The following is a 16,163-nucleotide window of genomic DNA, read 5'->3' as shown; positions in this document are numbered from 1 at the left end:
ATATGCACACATAATACACACAGCAGAGAAAATATATACCATATCAATTAAGAGAAAAGAAGGCACCACTCTTAGCTCCTAGAGACACCTCTCAGGTCTTTGTCCTATAGCCTTTTCCATCTCAGCAACAGAGAACCTTCTTCACATTGAATCCCTTCTGCTTCCTAATTTCTCTTATAATAAATTTAAACTTCCCTTCCTGGCATTTAAAATGATCCATAATCTGACTCCTCTTCATCTCTAATTTAATTTCAACAATGTGAAAATTCTATTATAGTCAGCTCTGTCTCTTTTTGATTTTACCTAGATTGTTCTACTGAGAATAGGCTTGAATCTTTTCTCTACTTAGGCATATCCTACCCCTTCTTCAAAGTGTATCTCATATATGGGGTCATCAGGAGTCTGCTTGTTATGTATTCTAGCCCACACTGACCTTTTCTTAACTCCTGCAGTACTCACATTTCGTTCTATCTCTGTTCTCTTAACTCTGTATACTATCTTTCATTGTTCTTTTTATGTGCGTGTTTGTGCACGTATTTTCCTCTCTCCCCATACAGTCTATAGGCTCCTAGACAGTAAGAATGCCTTATACAATCCCACAGGACTTAGCACAGTGCTTTGTCTAATGTAGACATGCAGTATATGTAGTTATTCATTGATTTCAGGCAATGAGGCTAGTTGGTAATGTATTTGTTAGTCAAAAGGACCCTTGTTGATGCCTCTTCAAGTCAGACAATAACTGCCTTACCTGTCTATTCTGTAAATACCTATCTTTAATGAACTGTTACTAACCTAAATACATTATATGTTAGGCTCTTAGGTCCCTGTTTTGTTTTTGTTTTTGTTTTTTTAATTTTATTGATTTTCTTTTAAACTTTTTTTTTTAATTAATTCATTTTTGGCTGCATTGGGTCTTTGTTGCTGTGCGCAGGCTTTCTCTAGTTGCAGCAAGCGGGGCCTACTCTTCATTGCGGTGCGCGGGCTTCTCATTGCGGTGGCTTCTCTTGTTGCGGAGCACGGGCTCTAGGCACGCGGACTTCAGTAGTTGTGGCACGTGGGCTCAGTAGTTGTGGCTCACGGGCTCTAGAGCGCAGGCTCAGTAGCTGTGGCGCATGGGCTTAGTTGCTCCACGGCATGTGGGATCCTCCCGGACCAGGGCTCAAACCTGTGTCCCCTGCACTGGCAGGCGGACTCCCAACCACTGCGCCACCAGGGAAGCCCCCTGTTTTGTTTTTTTCCCTCTTCCACACTTGTTTCCATATAGGTCTGTTTGGAAACAGAGAGGTACCTCTGATTTTGCTGAGTTAATTTTTTTTTTTTTTTTTTTTTTTGTCATAAAATATGGATATTTTATTCCAGCTCTGGGAAATGAAAAACAGAGAGGGAGGGAACATATCCTTCCACACACAATTCTAATTTAGCTGACATTAATTCTTAAAAGCTAAAGCAAATATATATGTGCATATGTATACATAATTATATACACACATACGTATTTTTTCAGATTTTAGTCTCATCAGTGTTCATATATTTATTTTTATTTTTTTATAAATACCCTTAAAAATCACAAATGCATCCTAATACTTCTATCTCTGCCTCCTCATCGATCATTTAATATTGTTCGGATTGTATTCAATTTGAGTTTTAATCACTTACGTGATTTGTCTAACTGTACATTAGAAGATGTAAGGGAAAAACTTGGTTTAAATTATACTCCATGCATCACAGTTACCCTTTACATGTTTTTTTCATCATTATTCGCAACTTCACACATCTTGTAGTTCTCTATGCAGACTATTTCAGCTTCTAGTGCTGTACATATCTACATCTTCTGGATGGGACTGCCCGTGATCCATGAGCTTGGGGTCAGGCATAAACTGTGTAGCACCTGAGGTGGATTCTGATTTGGTCTTTGTTTCAGAGCTGAGTTCTGCTGACAAAGACACTGAATGTTTCAGGTTGTGAGTTGTTTTTGCAGGTATTTCTATTTCATCAGAGCTTCCTAGCTTAGTTTTTTCTTTAGGTTCAGGAAGTGACTCTTTTTTGTTGTTTTTTGTCCACAATGATTTAACTGCTTCATAAATTTGCTGGCTTGTAGCATATGCCTTTTTCCCAGTTACCTTTGCAATTATTACTGATTGAACAGGGTAGCAAACAGTTGCTCCTAAAGTGGCCAGTCCCAGTGGATAAGCAATTCTCTTAAACCTAGAACCTTTTCTTGCTGAAATGAAGCCTGCCAATCCTGAAACTGTAATCACTCCAATTTTCGGAAGAAAATCTCGAGGTGGATTCTTCAAATAGATATATGCATCTTTTCCAAATTGTACTGTATCCATTATCCCATATTTCACGAAGACATAAACACCCTTGCACCAGCCAATATAACGACCAGTTGCAGTGCGAATGGACGCAAAGCCCATTTGTAAATGACCAGGCTGCTCATCAACATATTTAGACTGGAGAGGTGGTGCAGTATATACGGGGAGCTGCTCTGGTTTCACTAGATGCTTTCTGGACTCCTCTTCTTTGGCCGCATGCACACTTATAGATGCACATATTAGAGCTGCTGGCATGGTTGCCAGCTTTCCCATGCTAACGGCCGCCATAGCTGTAGCGCTCTCCGCCCAGGTCCTGCTGAGTTAATTTTTAAGTACATTTTTGCAATAATCCTATGTACTGCAAATACTAGGTGGTGGTGGTTTTGCACTTGAACTGAACTGATGGAGTGATAGGCAGTTAGTTAAGGCTACTGTAGCAGGATGGATATACTTTTCAAGTAAATTGTACTTTTTCTTGTGGTTTCTAGCAAGTCTTATTCTCCTCACAACAAGCATCTGTATTTTTCCTTATTTTCTTGTATAAGTGTGTGTGTATGTATGTGTGTTTGTGCATACATGCTTTAGTATCTATATCAGTTGGTACCCTTCAGTTTGAGAGTGACAGATCACCTGATTTAATCTGGCCTAAGGACAAGGTCAATGTTGGACTTCAGGTTTATATTTGTCTTCAGATATGGCTTGATCAGGGCTCAATTTATGTCACCAAGATCTAATTTATCTCTGTTTCTTGGCCCAGGTCTACTCTTGGGGTCTTAGCTACATTGTCAGGCTATGTAGTGGTGACAGAAACTTTTCTGGAGCAGGGAGGAAAACCTTCTTCTTTCCCAGAAACTCTAGGAAATGTCTAAGTGCATCTCATTCCCTTTGGTTAGTGGTTAGTCATTTGCCCAACCCTGAACTAATCACCATGGCCAGAGGAGTGAGATTTGCTGATTGTTTAAGCCCATTAAGGGCCTACCTATGGAGCCGAGAATGAGGTCAATCTCATCCAAAACATGAGAGTTGTAGAGGGGTAGTTTACAAAAAAATATTTAAGGTACAGTTTCACAAAAAGAAGGTTGAAAAGTACTGGCTAGCAAAAACAACTGCTCATCAACACTGTTTGGCTTAGTTGTTCTTTCTCCTGACCTGTGCTTAATATTGATACTCAGATTGCTACTGAGCCTCTTGTTTTTGAAGAATGTTCTTTGTTTTTTCAACAGCTTTATTGAGATATAGTTCACATGCCATACAACTCACTGGTTTTCAGTATAGTCACAGTTATATGCAACCATAACCACAGTCAATTTTAGAACATTTTCATTACCACAAAAAGAAACTCCTACCCTTTAGCTATCACACCCCTAACCCTGTATCTCCCAACCCTATGAAACCACTAATCTACTTGCTGTCTCTATAGATTCGCCTATTCTGAACATCTCACAGAAATGAAATCATGTACTATGTGGCATTTTGCATCTGGCTTCTTTCCCTTTGTACGTTTTCAAGGTTTGTTCATGGCATAATATGCATCAGCATTTCGTTCCTTTTAATTGCCAAATAATGGTCCATTGTATGGATACAACACATCTGTTTATCTATTCACCAGTTCTTGGAAATTTTCACAGGGAGTTTACTCTTTTTTCTTTTATGTTTCTATTGTTCCATCTTGCTGAATTTTTTTTATCATCTTGGAGATTCATATGCATCTATATCATTTTTCCCAGTTGAGAAGTATTTGTTCTCCTGAGAATGAGATAAATGTGGTTTTCCCTCAGAGGAAAATAATCTTCTGGTCATATCTGTGGTCATGAGTAAAGCTTTTCTCTACTCTCTGTGAGATGTAGAGCAGCTCCTAAAACAGTAACTTTCAAACTTTTTTGGCAGTGATCCACCATAATAAATACATTTTCCATTGCAACCCAGTAAACACATAATATGTATGAATATACTAAAGTTTCACAAAACAGTTCACCAAACACTACATACCAATGCACTGTGATATCCTATCCTATTCTAGTCTATTCTTTTCTACCCTACCCTACAATATTCTTTTGTTTTAAAGTGCCCTTCATCACCCCATACATTGATTTCACAACCCACTAATGGATCACCACCTGAAGATTCAAAAACACTATCCAGAAAGATACTTTCTCATCTTTCTGAGGTAATGGCTAAAGAATGATTTTTTATTGTCTGATACCCATCAAATGTTTGTGGATAATAGAAAGCCCCTATGATGGCAACTCTGTTCTCAACCTACTGACCTTGAGAAGCAAAAGAGTAATTATTGGCATAATTTGTCATGTTGGGATCAATTAGAGTAACTGTGCTATGCATATTATTCCCTTCTCTTAGGAATCAACTTCCCTATTATGACCCATAATATTTCTTTTGTACCAAGAATCTAAGATTTACCATTTAAACGTTGTTACCATGACAAACTCTTTATGGGACTTCCCATCCGTGTTTTATTTTATTTCATTTTGTTATTTGTCATGTGCACTAAAATTGTTTTTCCTTTTTTTTCGATTGCAGTATAGTTGCTGTACAATATTATATAAGTTATAGGTGTGCAATATAGTGTTTCACAGTTTTTAAAGGTTATACTGCATTTATTGTCATTATAAAAAAAATTGGCTATATTCCCTGTGGTGAACAGTATATCCTTGTAGCTTATTTTTTATGTAATAGTTTGTCCCTCATAATACCCTAACCCCGTGTTGCCCTTTACATTCCCATGAACAGTGTACGAGGGTTCTCTTTTCTCAACATCGTTGCCTACATTTGTTATTTGTGATCTTTTTGATGATAGCCATTCTGACAAGTGTGAGGTGATAGGTGATATCTCATTGTAGTTTTGATGTGCATTTCCCTGATGATTAGCAATGTTGAGCATCTTTTCATGTGCCCTACCTGTATTTTAAAGGATGTCTTAAGGTGACAAGGTTTCTCTGGAGTGACAAGTCCAAAGGAAACATTAGTAAAATGTTCCCTATGGAAACTAGAATAACCTGAAAGACTACTGAGATTTTTTTTCATATGCCCTGCTTTACTAAATTTGGTTTTAACAGTTTAGGTTCTAGAAGGAAGGATAATTGCCAGTTAGAATTGAAATAGCTGTGAATAAAATGTGTGTCTAGGACACAATATGATAATATATAATAGCAACCTATTTTTTTTAAAGCTACAAGTCCTACAACCTTACATAGCACCTCTTCATGGTTCCTAAATAGAAGAGTGCTCTTATTCTCTTCCTATATGACATTATTGCTGAATTTACTCTTTTCCCCTTCCCACACTTCTCCCCAAACACATAAGCTGGGAAAACTGCCCTAAAGTACCTTCCTACCTCGTATACACAAACCTTCCTTTCCCCTTATCTTTATTTCCTATTCCTCCTGCACCACCCCGTCCAGAGTCTTCTTTTCCCTCTTGTACTTCGTGGCCTTCGTTTCCAAAAGAATCCAAAATGTAAAACTGACAGAAAATACAATCTGGATTAGAGGGAAGGGCAGAAATTTCAACTTCCCTTTTTTCTTCTTTACCTATCACCCTGATCTTTCAGAGAACTTAAGTTTTGATTGCAAAATTACTGCAAAATCAAAACTGAGAAGTAACCACACACAGTGAGGGCTGAGGGAATCCTACAATGGAAGAAAGTAAAGATATTAGAACCCTCCAGCATGTTACGTGTTCTTCATTTTATTTATTCAAACTCTATCCTTTTTAAAATCTATATTTCCAGCATGGGTCATCATAAGAGCTCCATCAAACATCCAATTTTAGCTTTTTTTGTATCGATTCGTTATTTCTTTGGGTGGAGAATTTCACACAAAGCACTGCATTTAAGTGATGCCCAATAATGGCTAGGAAAGATGGTTTTGTATATATATTTTCTAAATGGCAGATAATGCCCAAATAAGGTAAGAAAAAACATAGATGAAAAGTTTAGTATATGCTTCTATAGTCAAGCTTTATCCTGATTTCAGTTAAGAACTATGACTTATAAAGGTAAATACAAGAATGTAAAATATATGAAAGTTGTCAAATGTAAAGTATATGAAAGTCTCATCTACCTGCAAAATTGCAAACATGCTTTCATTTATTCTTGGGGACTAATGACTTTAAGCCAGAACATCTCAAAATAACGCTAATGACAATTACATAGGTTAGATGACTATGAAGTGGACTTGAATTAATGAGTTTTTTTCTTTAGTGATGTTGGCTAATATTCAGTTTTCAAGTATAAAATATTCTTTCCATGTTCATTTCCAAAAAAAAATCATTTTTAACCCAATTCAATTTTACATTTTTCTCTTATCCTACCAGGCAGAGTTTAATGCAGTATAGCTGGACTCGTGTTATCTTTTACTGAATAAGTTTATCCTATTTGCCCAGAGTTAATGCATTTTATTACTTTGAAAGTCATTATTGAAACTTAAACGTGTTTTCCACTATTTTACCTAACAACAGTTGAGAGTATCTATTTAGTTAAAGTGTGTCTTCAGATTTTGAGATTCTTTCTCCAAATAGTATTTACAAAACATTTTCTGTTGTTCTATTGAAATGAGCTTTTTATAATTGGCATCTTGGGGGATATTTTCTCATTTATTAAATGGCTGTTGACAATTGTAAATAGATCTATGATTCAGTTCATTTATTTACCTCTTTCACCATGCCAGCCTCTAATGATGAAAAGATAAACAATATATTGTACCTGCTCTCCATAAGATTAAGATACAAGCAGAAAAGTAAGTATCCTATAATAACAGTGTAATATATGCCATACTTGAGATATGAAGAAAGGAGTAAAGGAATGCAGAGGAGGAAGTAAGTAATTTGGCCAGGAGACAGAATAAAGAGGGATGCAAGGAGCCTTCACTTGAAGGGAAATTCTAGCTGGGCTTTTATAATTGGCATTTCAGTGTTTTTTTGGATCATGAGGATGATACAACATGTACTAGATTTATACTTTGCTGAATTTTTGGTTTGGACTGAAATCTACTTTTTTGATAGAAAAAATATTCACCTGAAATAATCTGCCTGTATGTTTTAATAGATAACTCATCTGAAACCCGAACTTACTTCATACTTCCTTGACCTTCTTCAGGCCAGTGATCGTTGCCTGCACTCCTCATCAGCAAGTCACTTCCACTGCTTCCACTCCTTTCCTCTCATTAAGTCACCTCTGGTATCATCAAGAACTCTAGGCCCTCACAACTCCCTAGCTACCTATCTACCATTCAGATCTTTTCATACTTTCTTTCTTACTAATCCCAACACATTCTTACCGTGAACTCATTGACATCCTTGTATTGCACCATTTTGCCAATCCTCAACGTTGATCATTTTCACTTGATGTTTTCTTTCTTCCTTCTCCCATTGTGCTGACAACTGTCAAAGAAAATCGCATGCCTGATTGATTGGTGCCACTTCAAATTCATAATATCAAACCTTAGCCAAGTCTTTAAGACTAACCCTTGTCTTTATTTTTATCCCTAAGTCAGCTTCTTTTCTAAGCACCCCATTCTTACTGCTCTGTTGCCATCTTCTCTGAACTACTTGCTTTACTCACACCCTCACAGACAGCAGAAAATCTTGCTTCCTGTCTCAACTTCCTATCACCCCACCTTTAACATTCCTGTATTTATACTCAGTCTCACCAGAAATTTCACAGTCAGAAGTAGCCTTCCCCCTTTTCAATGTCAATTCCCATTCTGTGTTTTCAATCCTGTACATTCTTCACTTCCTTTGGAGCTTAAACCTTTACTTCTCTCTCACTTGTATTATTAATTTCTCCATTACCTTGTAAATACTTCTTCCTTTACCAGTAAGCCCTCAGTCTTCATGGATTATTCCTTAATTTTTTCAGGTCTTTACCTAATGATAACCTGCTCCGTGAGTCCTTATCTGACCATGTAATCTAAAATGACAACTTTGGATTCCTTACCCATACATGTACACCCTATCCCCCCTCTCTGTTTTAATTTTGCCTTTAGCCCTTGTCACCATCTAACATACTTTAACTTGTCTTATCATTTATATCTGCTTTCCCCACTAGAATATAAGTCCATAGGGCAGGGATTTTTGTCTGAATCCTTATCAGCTATAACAATGTTTGGCACATAGTAGGAGAAAAATAAGTTTATTGAATCAAATGAATAAAATAAACTGTAATTTGACTTCTATTTCCACTATTCTATTAGTCATAAAGATCATCACTAACATTTTGACCAAATCCTCATTTTAGTTCTCATCCTACTTAAACGTTCCATAGAAATTAGTACTATTATCCAATTGTTCCCTTGGGAAAAATGATTTCTCTAGGTTCTCCAAAATTTTTAGACTCCACTGATGTCGCTTCATCATCCTGCTCAAGGTCAAGTGGAAGAGTAGTGAGATGCATATTGGGATAGGCAAATTTGAACTTGATTATGGATTGCCTGAATATCATGAATTTATTTTTGTATTGGGTATGTGTGTGCCTAGGCACATGCGTGCCACTTAGATACAAGATATATTTTGCCCTATTATCTGTCCTTTTCTATCCATTCTCATCCTAAAAATGACCAGATCTAAACCAAAAGTTTTCTGGAGTCCTCAGAGAATCTATCTCGTTATCCTCTTGCATTATCCTGTAATATTCAACGCTGTCCTTCTGGAGTCTACTCCATTCACTTTGACCTCAGTCTCTGATCTCAGGGTCCAAGTTATACATTGCACTGATTCTGAAGGGAAAGCAGAAAGATGAGAGGTCATAAATGGGATAAAATGTGGATCACAGAGATCATTTTCTTGATGTGGCAACAATTTTCAGCTGGTAAGGTGAAGAGGCAATAAAAGCAGCAGTGCATATAGTCTGCAGTTTGAACCGCAAATTTGAGCCATAGCATTGGATGTCCCTTTTGCTTTCTGGTTGTCTCTTTATTCAGAAGTCTATGTTAATTAAACTTTGCTCTCCTAGTGTTTGAATGCCAATTCTCAGTGCCTGCGGTAAGAAAATCACAACCTATAAAATCAGTCAAAATGCACATTCTAGAAGAGTAATCACAATTGATAATGATATTTCCTAACATCCTTTTGCCCTTAGTATTCCTGATATTTTCTGTACTGTTTTTTTCTAATTATTATCTGTGGAGATTAGTGGTTTGCCCTTTGCTTTCTGGCATGGCACAGTATACAAATGCTTTGTGGTAGGACTTTAATTTGTTCATGATGACACTCTGCCTTTGCCCATGGGAAAAATAAAATTGAGTCATTCTTCCTCTGGCCTTTTTCAGCAACATATCCTGTCAGTATGATGTTTATCTCAACTTGCCTATTGATGATTACATTGATTGTGTCATATTCTGATATGCAGCTCTATGCTTCTGGCTTTTTAGTTTTGTAGGGTTTACTTCCTTTAAAAGGAAGTCCATGTGAACTTAAAATGTCAGTGATCTCCTGATACTAAGGAACAGAACTACCCTTGACATGGGTTATCAACCACTACGCTATTTGGTGTAACTCAAAGAGGAAATTATGTGAATGGCAGAATACATAAAGCTGTGTGGTATTGTAGCCAAGTTCTACTGTTAGTAACTCTTACTGAGTTTTTATTTTAAATCACTGGAAAATGTAACATATTTGAGGGGAAAGAAGTAGCATTTGATCTACTATTTGGGTGGATTGTCAGACTACCATCTTGTTTTTTAATCACTGATTTTGAATGTATTATCTGAAAGTGAAGTGAGTTTTTTAAACGTTGGGTCATTTGTTGATTTTTCTTTTTTTTTAGTCATGTTAAACACAGATTTGGGGTATGAATCCTGGCTTAGCTACTTACTAGCTGTGCCACCTTGGGCAAATTTTGTAACCTTTTAAAACCACAGCATCCTTATGTGTGGCCACTTCATAGGAGTCATGTGAGGATGTTGTAAGATAAGGGATGTAAATGCATAGGATAGTGCCTAACATACAGAAAGTGATTTGTAAAGTTTGCATGTATGCACTCATTAATGATTCAGTGAGAGGGAGTTGGTAGACAAATTAGCTGATTGAGTGCATTCTCTTGTCTTCTACTCCTTACTGTGGCATCAGACAGATTGTAAAACAACGTAATTGTATTAGTTTCCTATTGCTGTGTAACAAATGAGCACAAACTTAAGGACTTAAAACAACAAACATTTATTATCTCACAATTGCAATGAGTCAGGAGTCTGGGCACACTCAAATGAATTATCTGCGTGTGGTTTTACCAGGCTGAAATCATGATGTTAGCTGAGACTGATGTCTCATCTGAGGATCCTCTTCTGAGCTCATGTGGTTGTTGGCAGAATTAAATTCCTGTGGTTGTAGGACTGGCTTTCCTATTTTCTTGCTGGCTATAAGCCAGGGATCGCTCTCAAGATACCAGAGGCTACTCTAGAGTCCTCGCCACATGGCCTCCTTGTTGGTATGCAAACTCAGGAGTTCCTCAGGTAAAATCTGAAATGCCCCTATACATGGAGGGCAAGGAGAGACTGAAGAAAGACGCAGACCACTCCAGATTGGTAGGTAGCAGTTTTAATAAGCAAGGGAACTTACACACAAGGTTTGTCTTGGGTGGCTGCGAGATGAGTAAATCTCTGCACCAGCTCGTCAGAATCTTAAAAGTTTACATAGAGGCCTTAACTGGGTTTGGTCACTTATACTATCCAGATGGTCTCCACAACATTTTACTTTCTCAAGGCTGCTTCTTTGAAAGAACTCCTACTGTGGGAACTGTGGGCAGAACGTACAATCCAAGGGCAGGGGAGGGGATGAGGAGCCTCTGATTGCCCAGGTTCAGCTCAAGGGTTAACTGGCGGTCATGTCTTTTCGATGACCTCCTCCAACACCGCCTCCATAGGCCCATTCACAGCATGGCAGCTTCTTCAAAGACAGCATCAGAGAGAGAGAGAGAAAGAGAGAGAGAGAGAGAGAGAGAGAGACTCTCTATTATATGCTGGTAAAATGAGTCTTACATGTCTAAGTGGTAATATAATTAGGGGAGTGATATTCCATCACCTTTGCCATATTCTATTGGTTAGAAGCAAGTCATAGGCTGTGCCTACACTCAAAGGAGGGGGTTATATAAGGGCATGAACATGGGGGACATTCTAGAGTCCATGAGCCACAGTACTCAAAGAAGTACAGTAAGTCCCTACATACGAATGAGTTCCATTCCAAGAGCGAGTTCGTAAGTCTAATTTGTTTGTAAGTCCAACAAAGTTAGCCTGGGTACCCAGCTAACACAACTAACATGACTATATATTACTGTACTGTAATAGGTTTATAATACTTTTCACACAAATAATACATAAAAAACAAACACAAAAAATAAAGAAAACATTTTTAATCTTACAGTACAGTACCTTGAAAAGTACAGTAGTACCAGCTACATCACCACTGCTTTTACGCTTGCTTCCAGACATCCTGAGCTTGAAATAAAGATACTGTACTCTATACAGTATTGTACAGTAAAGTACACAAAAGCACAACCACTTGTAGAGGATGCACACATGTGACGATGTACGCCAGACACATGAACTAACTTACGTGATTGGACATGCAAACGCACGTTCGCATCTTTGAAATTTGGCAACTTGAAGGTTCGTGTGTGGGGGATTTACTGTAATAGATATATCACTGGCCTAAAACCTAACAGAAATAATGGGTGTGTCCCTTAATAATTCTTTAATCTGCCTGATGAGAACTATTATCAAATGCCTCTCATTTCTTTTCTCTGAGTGTATGACTTTTGAAACTAATGTTTCGGAGATTATTGCAGTATCATTTTACTGTAAAAATATTAGTTACACCATTAATACAGCATTATACGCTTATTGCAAAAATGAAACAAACCATACAAAAGTATAAAGCTGAAAAGTCCTTTATTTTCCACCCCACCCTGTCTTAACCCATCCCCCTATCCAGAGGTACTCAATGATAATAGTTTGGGAGGTATCCTTCTGTAATATTTTCAAAACCTAAATAGGATCATGCTATATGTGTTTTATGACTGGCTTCTTCCCTTTCTTAACAATGTACATTGGAGATCCTTTTGTGTCAGTATATATAGATCTACCTCTGCTGCTTGATATTCCTTTATATGTAGGGGCAATTAGGCCATTTCTAATTTTTTACTTATATGAGCAACACTACAGTGAATTCCATATAAAGCTACATACATATTTGTGCAGCTGCGTAATTATCCTTTAGGAAGTGGAATTGATGAGTCAAAGGGTATACACATTTAATACCTTGATAGGAAAATAAATCAAAGATATCTGATATATATATAGTGCTAAAATGTCCTCCCCAAAGTCCACATATGTTTACAGTCTTACCAACAGTGTGTACACGAGAGTACCCATTCTTTTTCAGAGAATGGCCTTTTCCAAAATCAGTAACATGTTACATTTTAGCAACTCCATAGGGAGAGCAGTAGAAGTCGATGAGCATAGGCATGAGTAGGAGTGGGAAAGCACTGGAAATGATGGGCAAGGTTAGTGCCCTTTTGGCTGGCCACAAAAAACTTAAGTATACTAATAGTGTTTTTTTTTTTTTTTTTTTTTAAATATATTTATTTTTGGCTGTGTTGGGTCTTCGTTTCTGTGCGAGGGCTTCCTCTAGTTGCGGCAAGTGGGGGCCACTCCTCATCGCGGTGCGCGGGCCTCTTCACCATCGCGGCCTCTCTTGTTGCGGAGCACAGGCTCCAGACGCGCAGGCTCAGCAGTTGTGGCTCACGGGCCTAGCCGCTCCGCGGCATGCGGGATCTTCCCAGACCAGGGCTCGAACCCGTGTCCCCTGCATTAGCAGGCAGATTCTCAACCACTGCGCCACCAGGGAAGCCCACTAATAGTGTTTGAAAATGACTTTCAGGGCTGTATTATATCAAGAGATGCTATCTCTTGTGGTGTATAAAATTAGAGTACTCATTCTAATTCAGCCCACATTATGTACACATACCTGCATAGATGGGGAGAGAGGAGGAGGAGGGAAAGAGAATGAGAATGGCTCATTTAGAGAGTGAACATTTTGGGAGTATAAAAAATATCATGGAATGTTGGTAACGCATGTTATTAACTCAACAGCTCTGAGTCCTTCTTCAAAGCCATTTCCAAATCACCTATGATTACATGATTAGAGAGCTCTTAAAACAAGTAAAATAGTTCTGTAAACTAGGTTATCTCTCAGAGTACTAAAAAGCCTGTTGAGAGCTATCATGTAAAAATGTCACAATACATAACCCCCAAAAAAGAAATACAATGGCCTTCATAATATATAATAATGCCAAAAGATACACTGTAGGATGGTATTTCTGGGGCTGCATGGAGATTTTTCAATTTGCTGATTACAAAGCCTACTCAGAATACCAAGGCTCATTCCAAACCATTGTGGCTTGTTGAGACCCACATTTCTTATTCAGTCTTCTGAAAGTAATTATGAATGCTGCAGAAATACTCAATTTTATCCAATTTCTAGACAACTCCATTCCGATAGCTACTCCAATTTAGTTTTTCTGTTTTGAATGAGAATGTATAGGAGGAATACAGCAAGCAAATAAACCTTCTTTCTCCATGCTTTCTGTTTTGCACACACACACTTTTAATTAATTTTATGTCGACAATTTGTGGATCGATCATGTAAAGTGGTAATCTTGGCTTAGTCCAGTTTGTTTAATTACCCTGAATTACATGTCCAATCTGGAAGTTATAGACACACTACACTGCCAACGCTGAAAGTTGCTGATTAGAGGACAGCACTGGTGAAATGTTTTGAGAGATTTGAAGATATTTTTAATACAGGCAGTTTTTAAAGGAGTGATTAAACAAGATTTATACCATTTCTTAAGTTTAGAAATAATGATTATTTCCAATATATTCTAATTTCTCAAAATATGTTAAAGTGAAGCCCTAGTTTTGAATTATGCACTGCAAAAGATAAACAGTCAATGTGTCTAGGAAATGCTGCTTACCATATCCTTCTCTTGGTAATTGATGATACCTATCAGCATATTAAAGACTCTGAGACGTCCTGTAATTAAGAAACCTGTTAAACATGCGCTTAACACAAAGTTTCCCAAATTTATTTGTATTGAGAACTTTTTCTCTTGAAACACTCATGAACATTCCCATACATTAGGAAATGCTGATTTAAGAGATATCATTACTAGTATTAGAATTATTTAGCTGTAAAATATTTATTTCAACATTTACCATGCTAGTTTCATGTCATTCCTTTTGATGCATTTGATGAAAATTTTCATTCCTTTTAAAAATACAAATATATCTCAAAATAATAAGATAATACATTTGGCTGGCAAATTGATGGCAGCTTTTGTTTATAAAACTCATCATAAAAGCCTTATTAATTAAGATTGTTGAATTAGCCATGCAATGGGGAAGAAGGTGATTCTGGATAACCACACCCCTCATTTCAAAAGATTATTTGATTCATGTTTAATAAAAAACACAGCCCACAGAAGATGGCATTTGATAAACCCTCATCTTTGAATTTATTTTTCCTGTTACCATTGTAGACTTTACTTGTGAAAGATAATCTAAGGGCTCCTCGGGAATTTGATAAAGAAGGGCTGCTGGGTCACCTTCGTCCAAGTGATGAACTGATAACTGTGATTGAAAATTGTAGTCAACTTAAAACAAAACAAAATAAAGAAGGAAATTACTGTCAAATGGAAGTGTAGCTTTGAAGCCGAACCATTATAAATTGTATTGATGGGGAGCCTTTACCTGAGCCACAGTGAATCACTTCACTTGGATTATATTTAATAGCAATTGGAAATATTCTTATTCCTTATGCTTTTATCGTATGGCACTTTTTTTTTTGGTTCAGCTCAGAAAGTCAAGTTTATTAGGAAATAAATTTTCAGTGTTTCATACATTGTCTTTAAAGAAACAGTGGTCACCACCTGCCGCTTGACACCCACTGAAGTCGTTTTTCTTCCCAATCAAAAGAAGCAGGTCAGCAATTTCCTAGCAGGACGAAAGTACTAAAGCTTCCTTTTTCCCCTGCACTATATCATGGGCAAGGCTTACACCTAGTCTGATTTGGGGCATATATCTTCCTAACCTCCCTCCAACTACCCTGCTCCCCCCAAGAAGAAAAAAAAAAGTATTTATACAATTGTCACAAGGCCTGAAATTTCATATTGCCTTCTCCTCTGGGTCTAAATATATTTCCTGTGAAAGGTGCATTTTGGCCAAGTGCTTATTCATGCAAAATTTTTATCACTTCTAAGCCTTCGTATAATCTGTTCCCTGTGCCTGAAACATTCTCCTCCTCTCTCTTCTCCCCCCATCCACTCACCCATCTCCTTCCCAGCCTACCAGACTCCTATGCAGCCTTTAGATCTAAACTTCAATGCCAGTTTCTCCACGACTCTTCCCATACCCCCTCCCGTACACATCCAGTCACACCGTGTAATTTCCCCGCCTTGTCAAACTTCTTTTAAAAAAGTATAAGTCCCAGTGTTTTATGAAATGAGACAAAATATTAATTTTTAATTTTTAGAATAATTGTGTTTCTTTTATTTTTAACCCCCTGGTCACCTGGAGTGCTTATTATACATGCAGATTTCTCAACCACAGCCCCAGAGATTCTGTATTACGTGACCTATGATGGGTTCATGAATCTCCCGTTTTAACAAGCTGCAAAGGTGAGTGTGATACAGGTGGTCCATGGACCTCATTTTGAAAAACAGTGGGAGATTGGGAGTGATAAGGAGAGAGAATGCAATATAAATATAGTAAAATAAACACCATCTGCATTAAGCCAATTGTAGATACTTCCTTAAAAATACAATACCAAATGGCAGAT

The 16,163-nt window shown here is 37.5% G+C and overlaps 2 protein-coding genes across 4 annotated transcripts in view; one reads left to right on the top strand and one right to left on the bottom strand.

Moving 5' to 3' along the window:
• The window catches only part of TENM1 (teneurin transmembrane protein 1), a 563,665-nt gene that overhangs the window by 97,462 nt on the left and 450,040 nt on the right, over nt 1–16,163 (top strand). The gene's annotated exons all lie outside the window — the stretch shown is intronic.
• On the bottom strand, nt 1,465–2,606 carry LOC133082519 (MICOS complex subunit MIC27-like). The gene has a single exon (XM_061179129.1). It carries the CDS (start codon nt 2,604–2,606, stop codon nt 1,800–1,802), a length of 807 nt encoding a protein of 268 aa, XP_061035112.1. The 3' UTR covers nt 1,465–1,799.

Source organism: Eubalaena glacialis, chromosome X, assembly GCF_028564815.1.
Source record: "Eubalaena glacialis isolate mEubGla1 chromosome X, mEubGla1.1.hap2.+ XY, whole genome shotgun sequence".
Taxonomy (NCBI): Eukaryota; Metazoa; Chordata; class Mammalia; order Artiodactyla; family Balaenidae; genus Eubalaena; species Eubalaena glacialis.
This window is presented reverse-complemented; position numbering and strand designations above follow the sequence as displayed.